We start from the raw sequence: 19,897 nt of genomic DNA, 5'->3' as shown, positions 1-19,897 counted from the left end.
ATCATAAATTAAAGACTTTTTTTTTTTTCTTACATACAGTATACATTCAGACTATCACCTATGGTCACAGGTAGTAACTGAACCCCCTGACCCCCATTCCCCTGGCAGGATTAACCTTTAGGGTTAGGGTGAGGATTATTGAGATATTTAGGGATTTGGTCTGATTGCAATGATCAAAAGTAAGCATTTGCATTTGAACAACAACAACAACAGCAGCGCACAAACTCTAGTAAAGATGATAACTTGGGTTTCTGAAAACTTCATTCAAGTTCAAATAAAAACAAACTGTGTAATTCATGAAGTGAATCCGTTTAGTCGCCTCTAAATCAGTCTTGTCAATCAGTAACCTTGTTATCACTGTTCTTTGCTCGCTCAATCATTCACCGGGATTGTCTCTGTATTTTATTCATGGTGACTCTTCATGTTTTTCATAGGACACTAAAACGCTCCAACAGCTGCAGATTTCTAGTTCGGACAATCAATGCCCACTGTATTAGAAATGGTTGAGTTAAAATCAGTCTATGCATGGTTTAACATGGAAAATACATTCGTGTGCTTTACATTGGCTCGATTTAATTCCTATATTATAGCAATTGAACATGGATTTTGTGTAACACTGATTGGACCAGTTGAAACATCAATGGATGGGAGAACCTGCTTCAATGCTAGTTAATGTACATAAAAAACTTTAGATATCAGATGACTGATACAAATGTTTACTTTTATTCCTTATGAAAATGTTCTTCTTAAAACTTTTTACTGGAGGAATCTGTCCTGAGCATGTTGAGAGGCAAACTTTCACTTCCGGGGCAGAAAAAGCAACAACAATGTGAAATACTCAACACTGCGGTCACACGCTGGTCAAAAAGTTTAGGTTCAGTGACTATTAGTCATGAGGTTTCAAAAGCCTTGCCTCCAAACAATTTGAGGTTTAGCGCTTTGATGTACAGAGTAGAAGTAGTAAGAGCAGCCACAAATCACTTCAGTATATTTGTACTCAAATAGAAGCAAAAAAAGTAGTCATCTGGGGGTGGGGGACGTATTAACTTGCTGTTTACCGAGTATCTCTCTCTGACAGTATTTTCTGTTCTTATCATGACCCCTGCCTTCATTCCAGATGACCTGTTGCTGGACCGCCACGCTGCTGCTCACCCTTGTTCCCAGCTGCTGTCAAAGCGGCAACATCTTGGTCATTCCCACTGAGGGAAGCCACTGGTGTGTGCAGCGCCTTCTTAAAGCGCTGCACTCCAAAGGACACAACATCAGAGGTGGGGACTCGAGTCACATGACTTGGACTCGAGTCAGACTCGAGTCGTTAAAATCACGACTTGAGACTTGACTTGAAAAAATGCTCAAAGACTCGGACTTGACTTTGACTTTCATGCCATTGACTTGGGACTTGACTCGACTTGAAGCTGTTTACTTGAAAAGACTTGATATTTTTTACTCAAAGTCTTAAAATTTAAAACACATTATTTATAAAGTGGCGTCATTAATTAATTTTACTCATTCCGTATCAATATGCGCAGACCGTCACTATGGTTTTCCTCCAGTGACGTGCGGTGAGGTTCATAGCTGGTGAGGCACTGACGTCATCAGAATCAGATTTGCAAATAGATGCATAGATTGACAGCAGTTTACAGGTTATGTTTCACTTCTGCATCCTTACACATACAAACTGTAGCTCACAAAACACACATTTCCTTAAAAAACAAAACAAAATAAATGTTATTACTGTCTTACCTTTACTTATAAATGAAGTCCATGCGTCGCTCCTTCTGCACAAAAACATCCGTCACTTTGCGATAGAAGTCCTCCTTATCTTCCTTCAGTTTTAAAAGTCTCTCTGTCTCAATGGAGATTACTGCCAGAGAAGAAAGCCTTCCTTGAATGTAGTCATCCATGTCGAAAGTCGGGATAAGCGAGAGGAAAAAAATCAATATCTCTATTGCTTCCCGAATCGTTTAGCCTAGCTCGCTGTCACTTACTCGGCAGTTGAGGAGTGAACAAGACGAACGTCTGGGATCTTGAGCGCCCCCTGCCATGAGGCAAGAGAACTGCCTGCCTCACCTCGAACCTGTTCTCTGCCGTTTATAATCGCTCATTACACGAAACACGTTACACAAACACAGTTGGTGACAAAAAGCACTGTACATTATATACATAAGCTAAATTATTGGAAATAAGTTCACATATTAAATTTGTTTAAACCATTTTATTGACACCGTACAGCAACATGCTCTCTCCGCTTAGCAGCCAGCGCAGAGCCAGGGGTTGCGCAATCCAAGGTGAGGCAGAGCTCGCTGCTGCCTCACCGGCATCGCTTCCAAGCATTTGAATGGGAAAATAAGAAAATTCAGCGATTTTTAACAAATAAAAATCGAAATTGGTGAAGCTACATGAAAAATAAATATTTTTTAGTACAAACCACCGGATGAATATAACGATTTAAATTACTTTATGATTATATATTTTCTTTCTTTCCATGATGGCTGGTGAGGCACTGCCTCACCTGCCTCCCCTGACCGCACGTCACTGTTTTCCTCTCTCCTTATGTATGTATGTGTACGTAGCTGCAGCACAACCAATCAAATTAACAGGATTTGGACGTTTAAAAAAACGCGGCAAAGCTGCAGAGCTCAGGGAACGAAATACGAAATAACCGCTCGAATATGCTTCCGCGAGTAATTTCTTTTGGCTACGTAGGTTATGAACTTTCGACTAAAAAACGAACTGCAACTTGTAAAACATGCAAGAAGAGAATATCGGATGGAGATGCCACGACGTCCAACTTTGTCCGGCATTTGAAGCTTCACAAAGATCGGTAGGTGGCGCTTTTCTTTTGCTGTAAGATAGCTGACTTTAGCTAACTTCGTGTTAGCATGTGTACTCCGGGTTAAATTGGTGATTATTTACCATAAATCCGGTCCTTCAAATGCCTCCACAAATAATGTGCACCGTGTTAGCTCAGGAAGCCGGTGGATAGTGAGCGGGGCTCCGGAACAGAAAGCAGATTCTGGACCTGAACACAGGGAACAGAGTCTCTCTGTCCCATCATGATGATGAGCCGGGTCTAGTATCATCTAAGGATGGTTGGTGTATTTGAAGACATCTACGTTGGGAAATTATATTGACAATATATTGTTTTGACAGGTATTGAGGAAGATGATCATTTAATGCTAGCTTTGGACAAAAAGTTTTGGCTCTTTCCTCTTTTCTCTCCCGAGTCCTTGGCGAGTGGCGGCGTCCTGCTAAAACGAAACTAACACAGCGTGTTGACGTCACAGATCACAGAGTTTAATTCATCAACAAAGCTGCAGAGATACAGAGATATGCATTAACTCATAAAAATAAAATAAAGACACACCAGGGGAAGACAAACGAACACAGAACACATAGACAGACAACGGCGCCCACGTGGAGAGGGAAAAAAGATGGAAAAACTCTCTCCCTCTTTTTCTTTACACTCCGTTTTAAACAAAAGGGGTGTTTCCGTATTTTAATCTATGCAACGAAGGCGTTCCGTTGTTCAACCAATCAGAGACCTGTTTTCGGCCAGAAGGGGAAAAACACTTAATCTCAGTAAGAGGGCGAACCACTTCGTGCTCATCTCTGTCTGGCACGAGGAGAGGCGCCAAGAAGTCTCTTGCCCCCTATCGGAATGTAAATTTATTACTCTGTCTTCAGCGGGGGAGGAAAAAGCCCTGCTTGTTTAAATGTCTGCTATTGTCAGCTCCTCCATGCTCAACAGAAAACTGTTCCAATAAAAGTGTTAGCTATACCTTTACACATGTTGTAAGTATTTTAGCACTTAAATAATCATTTTCCTTTACAATCCCCCTGTTGAGGTCTGAAAACAACAGACCTCAATAAAAATCTATCAAGCCGCGCAATACACAACCAAAACACAGAACAAACAAAAAACCCAAAATATGAAACAAAAAATAAAACAGGGACATATACAAAAAATTAATAAGAAATGCTCTGCAACTTAAAAGACAACATACATCACAAAATTACAATCTGTCAAAATGAAAAACACACAAAAGTACAATCTGTTGCTCGTCTTTTTCTGTTTTTTTTTTTTTTTTTTTTTTATGTCCATCGATAGTCTCTGAAAAACAAAATATGCAGTCTTCATCAGGAAATGTTCAAAAATATGCGCGCAAAAACGAAAGTCCTTTTTCAGAGTTCGCAAAGAACGAAAACACGCAATAAAAAGTTAATGATGATCCTCTTGCAGCCTGAACCTCCTCGGATGGAAACCTCAGGTTTCCAGCCGAGCGGCCGTTGCTCACTGAAAATTGGATTATTATGCCAATATAACAGTGAGTTTCAAAAAGAAGGTGAAATCTCTTCCTGAGAAACTAGATCCTGTCACGTGACCCGTCACCGGTTTGTAAAACAGACATTTTGTTTCAACATGAGTTTCATTAGCATCAGAAACACAATTACAACATTCTGTAATATCATCATAATCAAACAATGGCCTCACTTAAAAATAAATTTGTGCTTTGTCATTTTCCATCAGGAGAATTACTTCTTACGCTTTTTATCAAATAACGCAGACTTTGAAGGAGATCACATCCAGACGGCACCAGAACACAGCTGCAAACTGAAATGAGAAAGCAGATGTAAGAGTCTCCAAAAGCATCATTCATTTGTGTATACCACACAAATATCTTCAATTCACTCGTGTCCGAGTGAATCCTCCCCGCTCGTGGCTCTGTGGCTGTTATCTTTGAAAAAATGTGAAACCGCTCCTCCAAGCAGCTGCACACCCCCTCTAAGACAACAGCATTTGCCGTAAATTCCAGAGTCAGACTTAGAGCTCGGAACTTCAGTCCAGTCTGTATGTAGAAACCCGTGAGCAGATCTCATACCTGTCTCGTTCTGCACATTCGACGTAGGATGTGATCCATTCAACCTACGTTTCAATTATTTCATATCATACCTCCAACTGGTGGAAAACGCCAAAACCTTGTAATCACTTGCTTCAAAAGACATGTGTCCAAAGTAATGTTTTGCCAGAATGTTAAACAAATGCAGATCTTTTCTTAAACCAATCTTGTAAAAATAGGATTAAACAAACGAAATAAAACAATAACAAAAGCTTAAGATCGTAGTCGTAAAGCTTACATTCACCATCAAAAAATGAATATCAATATGAATTAAACAGTCCAGTATCAATTACTTTTATAGAACCAACGAGATCTTACTGGTTGTTATTGTCTAAAACATTTTACATACGTTCTTCAAACAAAATTCAAAAGAGACAAACCTGGAGAAATTATAATGTCAATGTATCAGTGAACAAATCCAGACATTTTCAAAATATACCAATTTTACCTATGTCTTTTGCCTGTCGAATTTAAAGTTTTATTCAAAATCGTTTTAAATGGATATAAATCAAAACAAAAATCAAATTTAGAAAAATCATTATAATCCCTCATCTCAGGCCCCCTGAGTGCTTCTACTGATTAGTGATACTTAATCAAAAAACAGATTCTTCAAAACATTTATTAAGACGTTTTACTCCATTAAATTAATGCTCTGAAAATGGCCAGCGCAATAATATTTTTTAATTTCTATAATTATTTTTTCCCAAGTTAATTAACCAAAATATGCTTCATTCTCACTATAAAGTTTTCTATTGGTTTCAAAATACTTTAGCCCATTGTCAGAACATTTTCAACGGAGAACAACTCAAATCCATTTAAAATAAGCACATATATCACCAGACCATATTTTCCTTTCACTTTTATGTATAGCACAGATCAGACATGTTTTTCAAAAGTTTTGTTTAAGTACTATAAATTTCAGTAATCTCTAATTAAGTAAAATAAACCCATAACATATTTTCCCCCTGTTGATGATGCATTAGCTATTAAATGCAACATCATTCCCAGTACCTGAAATAAAAATGTTGATGAAACAGGGTTAACATGTTAGCTGAGAACCCCACCGATATGCAATGCTGCCTTTTTCTAAAAAGTAAAGTTTGCAAAACAAACAGAATACGTCATTTTAGCATGTGTTAAACCGTCAAGAATACGATGTTCCCAAAATACTTCACATTACAGTTTTAAAGCTCATTATGTCATCGTATTCTTATGACTTACAAATAATTCAGTAAAAAACGTCTCAAGAAGTTTACTAATTAAGACACTGTGCTGGTCTCGCCTACACCAGCCAGAGAGACGTTGAAGAAAATTCAAAACACAGTTAACAAAGAAAAATCCAAAAAATAAGAAATTGGGCCCAAACTGAGATCAACAGAACAAAACACAATTCAGGTATGTAATAGAACGACTCAAGGCACAAACGGACTTACCAAGACACGAGGGAAACCTAGATAATGGCTGATCAGACCATTAACACACACCAAAGGGTAAGTAAACACACAAACTTAACAAATACAGGTCAGTATATCACTAAATTTACAAATGAAAGAAATTAAACTAAAGACCAAAGTTCCCTGTCCCCTGATGAACGGGTCCAGGAGAAACTAGTAACTCCAAAGAAAAAAATTAATTTGTTATACTCAACAAAATAGACAGAGAACTGACTCGAATAGCTAAATAAAAAGTCAGACTAAGGAAAACAAATTGAAAAAACAAAAATCTAAACTATTCCCTAAACAATATAAAATAATATGAAAAGAAAACAGAAAATCATTATAAAAGGTTTCACTAAATGTAGGAAACCAAACTGCATCAAAATCCGGCGTCATGTGATGATAGTGACTCTCTACAACTTTCCACAATCTATAATGTCAAAGAAAACCCCAAGATTTAAACAGCCAATCTCTATGCACCTAAAAAATGAAATCCTTTGTACTTTTATATTGCCCAATTTATATTTTAAAGCCGCTACACTAGTCCGAGCAATCTCTATTGTCAGACCATAAAACAAAGTCTTAAGCCCACCATAAAACCCCCTTTTGACTTCTCGGAGGGGCCGACTTTATGGCAGGAAAGAGAGCCAATAAGGATTTCAGGAGGAACTCCCAATTCTTTTAATACTTTAGTAGGCTTTGGCACTTAAATCATCAGATATGTTTTAGTTTCTTCTAACTTTAAAATTTGAACTTAAAAACCTTTTTGGGATACTTCTTGTCGTTCCACTACTAAAATTGAAACTTATATACTGATATTTTGTCAGGAGGTACTTTAAATGATGGGAGAGAAAATGATTTGCCTTACAGTTGCTTGTTCTTGTCTGCTGAGCTGCCGTGAGCAGAGGTTACTTCGCGCTTAAAATTAGTGGTATGCAAAGAGGCTTCACATGTTAATTAGTTGAATCCAGTGGGGGTAGAAGTTACAGCCTGAGAAGGAATTATTAACATCTTCATCCACTATGTTAGTTCTCAATTCTATATAAATTTTAGTTAATTTACTTTATTGCTCTACCCAATCATTTATGTACTTATCTATTAATTTGCCAATACATCATTTCCACAATCCCCTGAGATCACAATGTAATTTTATTTATGTATTTCATCCTGTAATAGAACCCATAATTTATTTTCAATTTGTTCAGATGTTTTTATTTTATCCAGATTCTATCTTTCAATAACCTTCCAATCTTAACACTGCAGGTCACACTAACTGCTGTTATTGCCTAATTTTAATAATTTAGTCCAGTTTAACACATAGGGTGTTCTAAAAACTGGAGATTGTTACACCACGAGACAGCACTAAAAAATACTCTGTAGAGTAATTTCTACTTCAACTTGGTGTCCCAAGTGAGAAATTCTTGCCTATGGCATCTGCTGACAGAGGCGCTGTTTACCTTCTCGTGGTATTTAAATGAGACAAAATACCAAGTGGTATCCTATCTGCAGACACACACTTTCACACCAACATGTATTACAACACAAACGAGGACATACAACACATCTGGCCAGTTTTATAGTCAGTCCAAGTGTCAGTCCGTCCCCATTATTTTATCAAATTGCAGTCTTATTTTAAATTGTAGTGAAGCTTCAGGAATTTACCAATGTTTTGTCAACATGTTTCAAGATTTAATTTAATTAATTTTAACTCTAGCCTTCAGGAGCCTGTATTAAATATCGTGCACGTTCACAAAGAGACATGTCAAAATTGTTCAGCAATGAGTAATTTCCCGCTATCTGGTACCAGTATTTTACTTAACCCTTAATTTAAAACCAAAACAGCACGTGTTTTTCTGTACTGCACTTTCAAAACACCACACAGCAAAAATCAACTCAAATCCACACAAACTGCTCCCTCTTTTTTAAAACACAGCGTTCCGCTCAGAGCGATCACACAGATACACACGCAGATACAAACAGCCCCGTGCCGCGGCAACAAGCACACAAATCACCACACAGATACACACAACGTAACACTCCGCTCAAACACACAGCCAGCTCGAACTCGCACACGCGCACACACACGGCCACGCACGCAGACACACACTCAGACACACACGCAGATCTCTGCACACACTTCACACAGAAGAGCAGCTGGCTGCAAAAGCACCACAAACAGACAAACACAGATAACACTAAACAGAATGATAGACAAAATAGAAAAACAGAAGGAGAAGGAAAACAAAAATACAAAGAAAGCGCCGGCTAAAAATAAAAGATGCAACATCAATGCTTACCGCAAGCTATGCTAAGAATTCACCGCAAATCCTTTCCGTCGGTCTATCGCAGACCTGTCTAACTCAAAACAAAAATACAAACCAAAGCTTCCCGCAAGCTATTTTAAAGTGTACCTCACACTATTTTCAAAGCTTCCCGCAAGCTATTTTAAAGTGTACCTCACACTATTTTCAAAGCTTCCCGCAAGCTATTCCAAGAATTTACCACAAATTCTATCCATTACAGCCTTCCCCAGACTTGTCTATTCCAAAAACAAAACACATCAAAGCTTCCCGCAAGCTACATCAAGAATTTACCGCAAATTCTTCCCGTCGGTCTACCGCAGACCTTTCTGATTGTCCAATTATTAGTCCATCGGAGATGAGCCGAAATCTCCCAGCTGATGCAAACTCAAACTAACTTTTAATACACAATTTCCTTTCTATTTGGAAGTCCAAGACTAAACATTCCGGGGAAAAGAATACTACTAAGAAAAACCCGACCTTTACAACAATAGGGTAGCAAATCCTATGTTTGGAACCGTCACGAACCTCTTGTTTCACGTGTATTTCAATCCAATTATCATAAAGACTCTTTTAAAAACACAATCTCTGCATCCCTGCAGCTCCGACAACTCCGCGTGGCTGCACACAGCCACAACAATCAAGCACCCCTCCCCTTTCCGAGCACATGGCCCTGTAGACAACAAAGGAGTAATTAAAACATGTCTTACCGCACGAGCCGAACGGATCGATCGGGGAGAGACCGCCACCCGCCAAGATTCCAGAACCGGACGAAGCCCCCAATTATTGAGGAAGATGATCATTTAATGCTAGCTTTGGACAAAAAGTTTTGGCTCTTTCCTCTTTTCTCTCCCGAGTCCTTGGCGAGTGGCGGCGTCCTGCTAAAACGAAACTAACACAGCGTGTTGACGTCACAGATCACAGAGTTTAATTCATCAACAAAGCTGCAGAGATACAGAGATATGCATTAACTCATAAAAATAAAATAAAGACACACCAGGGGAAGACAAACGAACACAGAACACATAGACAGACAACGGCGCCCACGTGGAGAGGGAAAAAAGATGGAAAAACTCTCTCCCTCTTTTTCCTTACACTCCGTTTTAAACAAAAGGGGTGTTTCCGTATTTTAATCTATGCAACGAAGGCGTTCCGTTGTTCAACCAATCAGAGACCTGTTTTCGGCCAGAAGGGGAAAAACACTTAATCTCAGTAAGAGGGCGAACCACTTCGTGCTCATCTCTGTCTGGCACGAGGAGAGGCGCCAAGAAGTCTCTTGCCCCCTATCGGAATGTAAATTTATTACTCTGTCTTCAGCGGGGGAGGAAAAAGCCCTGCTTGTTTAAATGTCTGCTATTGTCAGCTCTCCCATGCTCAACATAAAACTGTTCCAATAAAAGTGTTGGCTATACCTTTACACATGTTGTAAGTATTTTAGCACTTAAATAATCATTTTCCTTTACACAGGTCAGAGAAAAGAGGAAAAAACTGCTGTTATGGTTCTTTGTATTGTGCTGTGGAAATGTCAGCATTTTCGTCTTTTTTTATTGAATATCAAGTTTAACAGAACTGGGCAATAAAGTGGTCCAATTTAAAAATGTTTTTTATACTTTGTGTTCAGCTACACATGTTCTATCATTTGAGATAAATACATATTTTAAAACGAACAAATGGTCTATTATTGGAATTTTATGTATAATTGCAAATTATAAAAAAAATATAAAATAAAAACGACTCGAAATGACTTGAAATTAAAGGTTCCTGACTTGAGACTTGACTCGACTTTTGCCTGTCTTTACTTGAGACTTGACTCGGACTTGAGGACAGAGACTTGAGACTTACTTGAGACTTGCAACACAGTGACTTGGTCACACCTCTGCACAACATTACCATTGCGCGCTCCAGCAAAAGCTGGTACGTCAAGGACAGCTCCCCGTACTACTGCACCTTCACAGTACCTGTGGAAAGGAGTTTTGATAAGAAGTACACAAGAAGACTCGTAACCGAGTATATCAAATTTCAACGGGGGCCTTCACCTTTGGTCAGTTTTCTCCATGTAACCGTGGGGATGATTGATAAAAACGTTGAGGTTCACAGAGCTGTGAGTGAATTTCTTCCAGCCATGTTAGACGACACGGAGCTGATGAGGAGATAAAACCAGAGCAAGTTCGACCTGGTCCTTACTGACCCCTGGTGAGGAAATGGAGCTATTGTGGCAAAATATCTTAATCTTCCTCTAGTTTACAATGTCCCCTGGTTAAATCCTGAAGAAGCTCATTTTGCCGTCGCTCCTTCACCCATATCCTATATTCCTGTCACATTATCCGGCTATACTGATAAAATGAACTTTTTTCAGAGAACCAAAAACATGATTATATATTTGATCACCCAGATCCAGACTACCTCTGTGAGCAAACTGGTATACCAGCCACTTTGTTCCAAATATCTTGGACCTGATGTGGACTTTGATCAGATAAAGTCTGGTGCAGACATCTGGCTGATACGAACCGATTTTGTGTTTGACTATCCGCGTCCCACCATGCCTAACGTCGTGTACATGGGAGGGTTCCACTGTACGCCTGCGAAACCGTTACCGGAGGCTCTAGAGGAGTTTGTGCAGAGTTCTGGAGAGCACGGCGTCATCATCATGTCTTTGGGAACTTTTGTGCCCAACCTTCCAGACGACATGGCAAAGAAGATTGTGGCCTCTTTTGCCGAATTGCCCCAGAAGGTCATCTGGAGCTACAGCGGAAGCAAATCATCCACTCTGGGGAACAACACTTTACTGGTGGACTGGATGCCGCAAAAAGACCTTTTAGGGCATCCAAAGGTGAAGCTGTTTGTGGTTCATGGAGGAACCAATGGAGTCCAAGAAGCTATCTATCACGGAGTCCCAGTGGTGGGTTTGTCCTTGTTTTTCGACCAGTATGACAATCTGCTCCGCCTACAAGACAGAGGGGGAGCGAAGGTTCTCACCCTGACGACGGTGGACAAAGACGACAACTTCCTGGAAGCTGTGAAAGAAGTCCTGAATGAGCCGTCCTACAGGGCGAACATGCAGAGACTCTCCAGACTGCACAGAGACCAGCCAATAGAGCCCATAGACAACGCCCTCTTGTGGATAGAGTTTGTAATGAGGAATAAAGGTGCTGCTCACCTGAAAGCACAGTCCCATGGAATGCCCTGGTACATCTACCACTCTGTAGATGTTGCTCTGTTCCTAACAGGGGCAGTGCTGCTCATGCTTCTGACTGCTGTCATGTATATCAGGTGTTTAAGTAAATCGGTGTGCAGGGGTAAGCTGAAACGTGACTGGTGATGGAGGAAATATTAGAAGAACAGCAATATATTCTTCTACATTAGGATTGGTTTAAAAGAAAGATTTCACGTTTCAATATGTTCTCTTTGTACTGTTGAGTCAGATTTTCCGTTCACCAATATTTAACGATTTGAAGCGACTACTTTGGACATCACAGCTAAATTCATCTCATAAACCATATAGTTAATGTTGGATTATAATTCTTTTATTTTCTTTGAGAAATTTTTGTTGGGAGTAATGTACTTTATTGCAGCTATAAACTATGTTTTTAATGAGGGCTTTTCGTGTGATGCTATACAACTTGAATGTATTTTTTCTTGTGTTCTCAGCTACATTTTTGTATTTGAATGAGTATCTTAGGTGGATGTTGCAATTCCCCAAAGCTGGATGGATTCTCAGAGTTTTTTATAGCTATGTATGTAGTTAATTTTACTATTATTAAATGACCAATGACATTAAGTTGTCCAACCATCAATCATTTCTTTCAGTGGTTTAAAGCCTTTGGACACAAATATTGTGTTAGAGTTAGAGTGTATGCACCAAACATAAATCCAATATTGTATCGCAATTTGTTTGTAATTTAACTAAGATCTTGTTTCACACTTGTACAGTAGATATTCAAAATAATTTTTTAAAAGAATCATTTTGATTTTCCAGAGTAATTAATAACTGGGGTAACGGCTCTGTAGAAAAAATTAAAAGATTATCATTGACTTCGATTTTAATTCAGTATTTGAAGAAACACAAAATTAAAAGATTAGAAACAAACTGTTAGGATAATCTGCTCAGACAGTAAAATTTTTCTAATGCTCGCATAAATAGGTATACCTTAAAATCAAATATTACGTTTTGATTTCGTCTTCTTTGTATTTTTTTACGATTTGGCGTTTTAAAAAGTGATGTATACAATTGCAAATAACCCCAGGTTGAGCTCCTTATTTGTTGTATTCCCTTTTGCCTTTATGTCGTTTTGTTTTGTGTAGTATATGGTTGACTTCCGGTTTTTGATTTGATGCTTTTATTTTGATGGGAGAGCTTCCGCTGTTTATGTTGTGGAGTGGCAGCTTGGCGGAAGACAAGTTGCAACCAGTGTTATAAAAATGAATCTTATTAGCGGCTCCCTTTGATAGGCACAAGCCATGTTTATTTTGTGAATGAGGATATTTCTAATATTGATCGGTTGGAATTGTGAATTTGTTTTACTGTAATCAAATAGGGTATAATTTTTGAATCAGTCGATTATTTTTAGTAGTGAACGTTATTTTTAGTTTTCAAACGTGGTTTGTTGTAGCTTACACTTTTTGTGTGTATTTGTACAGCTCTTACGGTGAAACTCAGGGTTTACTCCCAATAAACCTTACTGTTCATCGGTAAAGCCACAATCCTACTTTTGGGCGGGGGGGCGGTAGGATGGGAGGCGTCTGCTACAATAATAGTATCGCAAAAAAATCCCATAAAATCTACAACTGGACAAACTGACTGCGACAAAACTGACGCACAAATAGCACCGTGAACGCACCATGTGGGGGCGGGGCTTCCGTTTGAACGTCTAGCGGGGAAACACACAGATGGAGGAAGTGTTGTGTGACTGTTAGCTAGCTATGGTTTGAGTTACAATGTGGCGCTAACTAGTTTCAAATAAAGCTTTACGGATATGTTTAGGGATGCTTGAGGTTGTTACGAAGGACTGTGCTGTAACTTAGCGTCTCTATTTAGTAAGTATGAACACCGGTAATGTAGGTGCTAGCTACGCTGCTGTTGTAGCTGTCACTACGTCTCATGAGACGAGACGACAACACTCATTTTAAATTATGTCCTGTTAAGCACGCTGATAGTTGGTGAGATAATAACGCAGTAAAGTCGTATCGTGAACCGTTTGTTGTTTCTTTCATATAACACGAACAGGTCGAGCCTTTTTTTCTTTTCCGGCTTTTTAAAAAAAAATGCCCATTCGAGCCTATTGTACAATCTGCTCGGACTTCTTTGATCACGCCAGAGATGTGGCTGCCATTCACTGCGGACACACTTTTCACTATGAATGGTAAGACGATTTAAACTGCCCAAATCCGTCAATATTCTCCACAAATGTCAGCACATTTTTTTTGTGTGTGTGTGTGTGTGTGCGTAAAATATATTTTTCTAATTTCGTCCAGTCTTCTTCAGTGGTTTCAGACCGCTCCTACCAAAACCTGTCCTCAGTGCAGGAAACAGGTACTGTAGCGAAACACCCGCTCACAATAACAAAGAAAACATAGCTTTCCGAACTACGTACTCTTGCATATTGATGCATAATTTTTTTTCTTCTTCTTCTTCTTCTGTAGGTCAGCACCAGACACATCATCAACAAACTGTTCTTTGACATTGGAGGAGAGGGGGAGGAAGGGTCTGCAGACCCAGAGAGCCTGCAGGTAAACAAACAGTCCAAGAGAGATTTTTAAAAATTAATTTAAAAAATGTAAAATAATTTGGATAAATTTAATCCATCAGATCAAGGTAAAATTGACAGATTCTGCTCTCTAGCATGTGTTTTTACATTTCACTTGAGTGTGTTCTCTACATGTTTTTCACAGAATGAGATTGATCGAATGAAGGCACTGCTAAGCTCTAAAGGTGCTCCACACACGCACTTAATTTCCCCCTTTTAATTTGAAGGTTGCTATGGCCAGCTGATCGACTATCTAATCGTTTTTGTTTGCTTGCTTTTTCAGATCGAGACTGGCAGGAGAAACAGAAGGCGATGGACGGCTTGAAGGACACGGTGAACAAGCAGAGGAGAGACCTGGACGCCATGCGGAAAGAGGTCATGGAAAAGGAGATGCTCTGCGTCGCTCTTAAAGTACGGCTTTTTGTTTCGAGGCCGACGCGATGAATCCTCCCCGTGAGACCGTCATTGGTCGGCCTGGTAACGTTTGAATGTGTCAACAGAAGCAGATGGTTTATTTGGAGACTCAGCAGAACGAAATTCAGGCGGCGAAGGAGGAGGTCCGCAGACTGAGGGGCAAAATGAAAACCTTTGAAAGGTAAAATGAGGAATTTAAATGTTCACTTTAGCGAAGTGGTGGTGGGGGTTGTGTGTCACAGGAGGCAGCACGGATTTATTCTGATGAAATCGTTTTGACTTTAATTACTGACTTCTTGTGAACTGATGATCCAGCTGTTGTCTTTCCCAGCCTGAATGTGCTGCTGCAGGGTCAGCGAGGCGAAGTGGAGTCCATGATCACAGATATGGGTGTGAGCCAGGCAGCAGTGGAGCAGCTCTCCATTTACTGCATCTCTCTGAAGAAGTAAGTACCAGCTGGTTAGGCTGGATCCTTTCCTTCGATTGATGGATTTTTGTTGTTGTTGTTGCAGGGGTCACTGTCTCTTCATCCATGTCACACATTCTGTTAACGTAACAAAATCTGCTTACGAACAGTAAATAATTATTTCTAGCTGGCAGATTCGTCAACATCCAGATATATTGGCCAGTGTACACACTAGGGGTGTATCTGTTGGAGTTTTTTTGGCTGACAACCAACTTTTAAAAAGCCTGAGCTGCTGATTTTGGCCAAATCCGACTTTTATATGTTTTTTTATTTTTTAATTATTTGTCTCAAAAGTCACCAGCACCAATAAACCGGCACATATTTTTGTAAATTTTTTTGGTGGTTTGGCGGTCACAGAATCGTCCAAAATTAAAAGTCCGCCAGGTGACATCTGCAGTTAGCTGCCTTATAGCTAACCCCTATAGAGCTAACTGTTGATGTGACCTTGGTTTTTATTCACACTATTAGCTTTTGGTATCTCTGCCAATTTTATATTTGTCTTATTATTTTTTACTAAGCTTAATTTTATTTTCTACTTTATCATTTATCTACCTGTGATGATGTTTGTTGTGAATCACTTTGGTCAGCTGAGGCTGTTGTAAATGTGCTGTATAAATAAAGGTTGACTTTGAACGTTGACCTGGCAGACCTTTATTTTGGACGATTCTGTGCGATCTTTTTTTTTTTGGTTTACCCCTATTGCTCGCAGTTTCATAAATAGTTCTCCTGCCACCACTTCTGCACCCAGATCTACCCCCAATCTTTGATAAACGATTCTCAGTGAGACTGGTGGGGAAGGAAAGGCCTCTCATCATGTCGCTCTGCCTCGTTCTCTGGCTTTACCTGCAAGTTAAATCCAAAGCAAGTTGAAATTAGTAAAAGCTGACACACTTTCCTTCCGATTTAAAGAATTGTTCAGCGGTGGGCTGTCTGGAGAGTTTGTAGTGACTCTTGATCCATTGAGGTCAAGACACAGTAATCGGCAGTACTTGTTACAAGATAGTAGATATCACATATCTAGAAGGGCAACAAGTTAATTTTAATTTGACAGAAAGAAAAGCTATCAGAATTAATCATTTTTCTTAATTCTGTTTCCTCAAAACATTTTCATCTACTTCCCTGTACTCAGAGAATATGATAACCTCACAGGAAGACTCAAGTCTTCAAACGACATGTGCGAGAAGCTGAAGAGAGAAGTTCTCTCCTCAGACAGCAAGGTAGCGTCACGCCTGGAGCTTTAAGTGAAACGTCCCAAAAAACATCTTCCTGATTGTCAACCTTTTTTTTTTTTTGGTTGCTTTGTTTTTAGCTGCAGAAGGCTTCCCGGGAGGCGCTTCAGCTCAAAGAGGAGTTGAAGTCTCTGCAGAAAGACCTGGTCGGCGCCGACAAGGAGATCTCCGTAAGAGCAGATCAGACGAACACGTACACTTGCGCTGTCCGAGGAGCTTGTGCTGATTCCTGCTCGCGTTCTGTCCCCAGAGTCTCAAGAAGAAAGTGGAGTTTCTCCAGAAGACTCTGAGCACGCCGACACGCACCAACGAAGCCCTCAGCAGACTCGTCTTCGAAAGGTTCGTTCCCTCACAGCCTCCTCTGGCCTCGAAGCGGTTTCCCAGGAAATTCCATCGGTCATTCGCCCGGGGCTTTTCTCCGCAGCCCGGCGCCTCTGGAACTGAAGCCCCCCCGCCTCCACCAGCCGGCGCACGGCGACGACATCGACCTCAACATGACCTATGACATCGCCACGCCCGACGTCGCGTCAAAGAGACCGGCCCAGGTTCCCTCGAAGAAGATGCGGCTGGAGCGACCTGGGTAAGCTCTTTGAGTCGACGGGTTCGGACGATGAGTCAGTCGATTTAAGGCTCAGATGGAAAAACTTGTTTCGTTTCTAGAACGTCTTCGTCGAAATACGGAGAGAAACTTTCCTCTCTGAGCAAGGTAAGGCTTGAAGCAGTCTCTCTGCAAGACACGTTTCACTATCACCCGTTGAGCGTAACGCAGTGATTTTCTGCCGTTGGCTCAGAATGAAGATTCAACGCTTGATCCTTTTTTGAGGAACTCCCTTCTGTTCAGAAAGAAGATTCTTAGAAGCATGTTGGACCCTCAGAAGAAGGCTGGAGTCGTATGTACAACATAATCAATGTACAAATCTCTTGCTTCTCGAAGTACCATCTGTTTTATTTAGTTTTTGTTTTTTCTTCTCATTAGGTCCAAACTGGCTACGATGGATTAGGAGGACGGACTAAATTCATCCAACCTGTATCCTTGTTTTCTGTTTTCACTCCTGTGGCAGAGAAAAGTTCAAAATGGTCTTCATGAAAGTTACAGATTTTGGCCGTTTATTCATTTATTGAAAGAGGTCTTTTTTTTTTTAGGTGGAAACAAAACACAATAAACCTTTTACCAAAGGTTCTGTCTCATTCCATACTGTTACAACATGATGACATTTTCAACAAATATTTCATTTTCTTTCATAAAAATGTCATATTGCAGCTTTAAAGTAGTTTGTTTGTTAGCGGGTTTAGGGGTTATTTTCTAGTTGTAACCAAGTTTCAGTTGCTACTGCCAATATTAGTGCATCTTGCTAAAGAACATTTAACCAAATATTAGTGGTTGTGTGTGGGTATATATGAGAAAATCCACAATAAATTCAACTTTGTTCTCAATTCTAGCTCTTAAAAAGCACTTAAGGTATTTGCTGTAAATTGACCAAGTTGTGTTTTTGGACCAGCATGTCATCATTCCTTAACCAAGCTCTTTGATCCAGTCTCCTTTATCCGAGATCCGGCCTCTGCTGAAAGCCAAAAGGAAAAAAGTAACTCGGCCTCCCTCTACGATTCCAACATGTCCGACTCTGGACAGCTTCCTGGAATGAAGTCGGGACGTTTGGGGGAGAAACAAATCAGTGGTGCTGCTGTGGCTTAGGAGGGGGCCCACAGCAGGGGGACCAGAAGGAGGGACGGGTCAAGCGGCAGAACTTTGTAATTACTTCTTTATTAAAAGTCAGGAGAATGCACCTCAGAAAACAACAAATGGTGCCTTTATTTTTTAACATCAACATGTCTGATGTATAGTCTTTTTTTGTTGTGTGTTATAAATTTGTTTAGAACACAAATTCAGTTTGTCCTGAACCATAATAGAACCATTATTGTCTGAGTTTATTTTCCCGCTTTCAGATGATTTTCACGGCATTATGTCATAAAGATTCACAGTTAGATTAATTATGTTATAGTTTTTTGTTTCTTTTAAATCTCTCGCTTAATGTCAACCAGCTCAAAAATAAACTTATTTTTTATTGAGTCTGTGTTTTTTACTAATATTTGCACTGAGCGGTGCTCTCCAGCAGAGGGCAGTACAAACTATTTTATTTATTCCTTTAACATTACGTGTCTATTGGTCTGATGTAGTACTTTTTACTTAAGGAACTGAAATTGTAATTTTCATAGCTGTAAGCCATAATCCAAATTAAATAATTTCTTTTCTAATTGAAGAACAAGCTGCAAACAAATTTTTTGTGATGTAAACGTGAATTAAGTGAAGGTAACTGCTCAGTTCTGATAGGATTCAGTTAGTTACTGTGATGTAACACAACTAACATGAAACCATGTTTCAGGTCAAGGTGCTAAACCCAAAAACCAGCAGGATTTGCTAACGATGCTGTTAGCAGTACAAGCTAATACCATTTTATTTCTATCACTAAACATCAAAAGAAAGGCAACGATTTTCAATTTTGAGGATAAGATTAGGTACAAAAAATCAAGATAAACCGAAACATGTTTGACTTCTCTGTTACCTTTTCACACTTCAAACTTATAAATTTTAATTTCTGAAAAAAAAAAAAAAAGGACCGCTAACCTACAGCCCATCCTTCAAACAAAGAAGCACCACCAACGGGTAAAAACGTTTTCTTTAGTTCGGTGAAACAAGAAAGTGAAAAAGTTCAATTCGTGCTCCTTAACTATTTACTCTGTTGTAAAAAAAACCCCAAAAGAAAATCCTGAGATGAATGAAGTTTACAAAGGAAACTAAAACAGGTCTATTAGGCGAACATGAGCTCGTATTGATTCGGTGTCATTTTAATCATTCCCAACATTTCCTCGACTGTATTTTCATCGTGACGAAGGCCGATCGGCTGCGCTCTGGCAGCCACGCAGCCTGACCTTTTCACAGAATGCTTCATATTTTCACAAACAATATGGGGAAATACCAAACATTGTTTTCCAGAATGCTTATGCGAAAGTACCAGGTAGAGAACAAACATCCTGCTCACAATCACCCACGTCCTGTTTGTGCCCCTAAAATGAAGTTTCCACCTAAAAACAAATTAGGTTGTCTCATTATTACATTAGTAAAAAGAAAGAAATATTGCGTGACATAAGCGACTGGCTATTGAGACCAGCAGCGATACAGACATAGTGATATGTTTTAAATCTACCTCCCTCCAGTGTGATACGAGACGGTCATCCCTCATAAACAACGTGTGAAACATTCAGAAACACATGAAACACAGAGACCATGCAGTGCTTTAGGAGCCGCTCAGTCCCAACGGCTTCCACTAACGATGTAAATCTTCCTGTAGGACAAAGGAAAATGCTTTTCTTTTTCCTAAGAAGTATTTCCGAAGGAGCGTTTTAAACTT

The 19,897-nt window shown here is 39.6% G+C and overlaps 1 protein-coding gene and 1 pseudogene across 1 annotated transcript; both read left to right on the top strand.

The window, feature by feature from the left end:
• Positions 1-1,064: 1,064 nt before the first annotated feature.
• Positions 1,065-13,889, top strand: LOC114136120 (UDP-glucuronosyltransferase 2A1-like; annotated as a pseudogene).
• traip (TRAF-interacting protein) lies at positions 13,504-18,878 on the top strand. Its single transcript, XM_028003915.1, has 16 exons — positions 13,504-13,671; positions 13,862-13,997; positions 14,110-14,167; positions 14,278-14,364; positions 14,527-14,566; positions 14,665-14,792; positions 14,882-14,976; positions 15,127-15,240; positions 16,391-16,478; positions 16,571-16,660; positions 16,741-16,829; positions 16,915-17,070; positions 17,151-17,196; positions 17,282-17,380; positions 17,467-17,517; positions 18,026-18,878. Exons 2-16 carry the CDS (start codon positions 13,900-13,902, stop codon positions 18,131-18,133), a joined length of 1,347 nt encoding a protein of 448 aa, XP_027859716.1. The 5' UTR covers positions 13,504-13,671; positions 13,862-13,899; the 3' UTR covers positions 18,134-18,878.
• The last annotated feature ends 1,019 nt before the right edge of the window (positions 18,879-19,897 follow it).

This window comes from Xiphophorus couchianus, chromosome 20, assembly GCF_001444195.1.
Source record: "Xiphophorus couchianus chromosome 20, X_couchianus-1.0, whole genome shotgun sequence".
NCBI classification, from domain to species: domain Eukaryota; kingdom Metazoa; phylum Chordata; class Actinopteri; order Cyprinodontiformes; family Poeciliidae; genus Xiphophorus; species Xiphophorus couchianus.
The sequence above is the reverse complement of the archived record's forward strand: the minus strand, read 5'-3'. Positions and strand labels throughout refer to the sequence as shown.

Excerpts from the sequence above, each read along its gene's own strand:
- traip (XM_028003915.1), top strand. The coding sequence starts at position 13,900 with ATGCCCATTCGAGCCTATTGTACAATCTGCTCGGACTTCTTTGATCAC. Across the intron at positions 17,197-17,281 it reads AACTTTCCTCTCTGAGCAAG|AATGAAGATTCAACGCTTGA; the intron begins GTAAGGCTTGAA and ends CCGTTGGCTCAG. Across the intron at positions 17,518-18,025 it reads GGACTAAATTCATCCAACCT|TCTCCTTTATCCGAGATCCG; the intron begins GTATCCTTGTTT and ends TCTTTGATCCAG.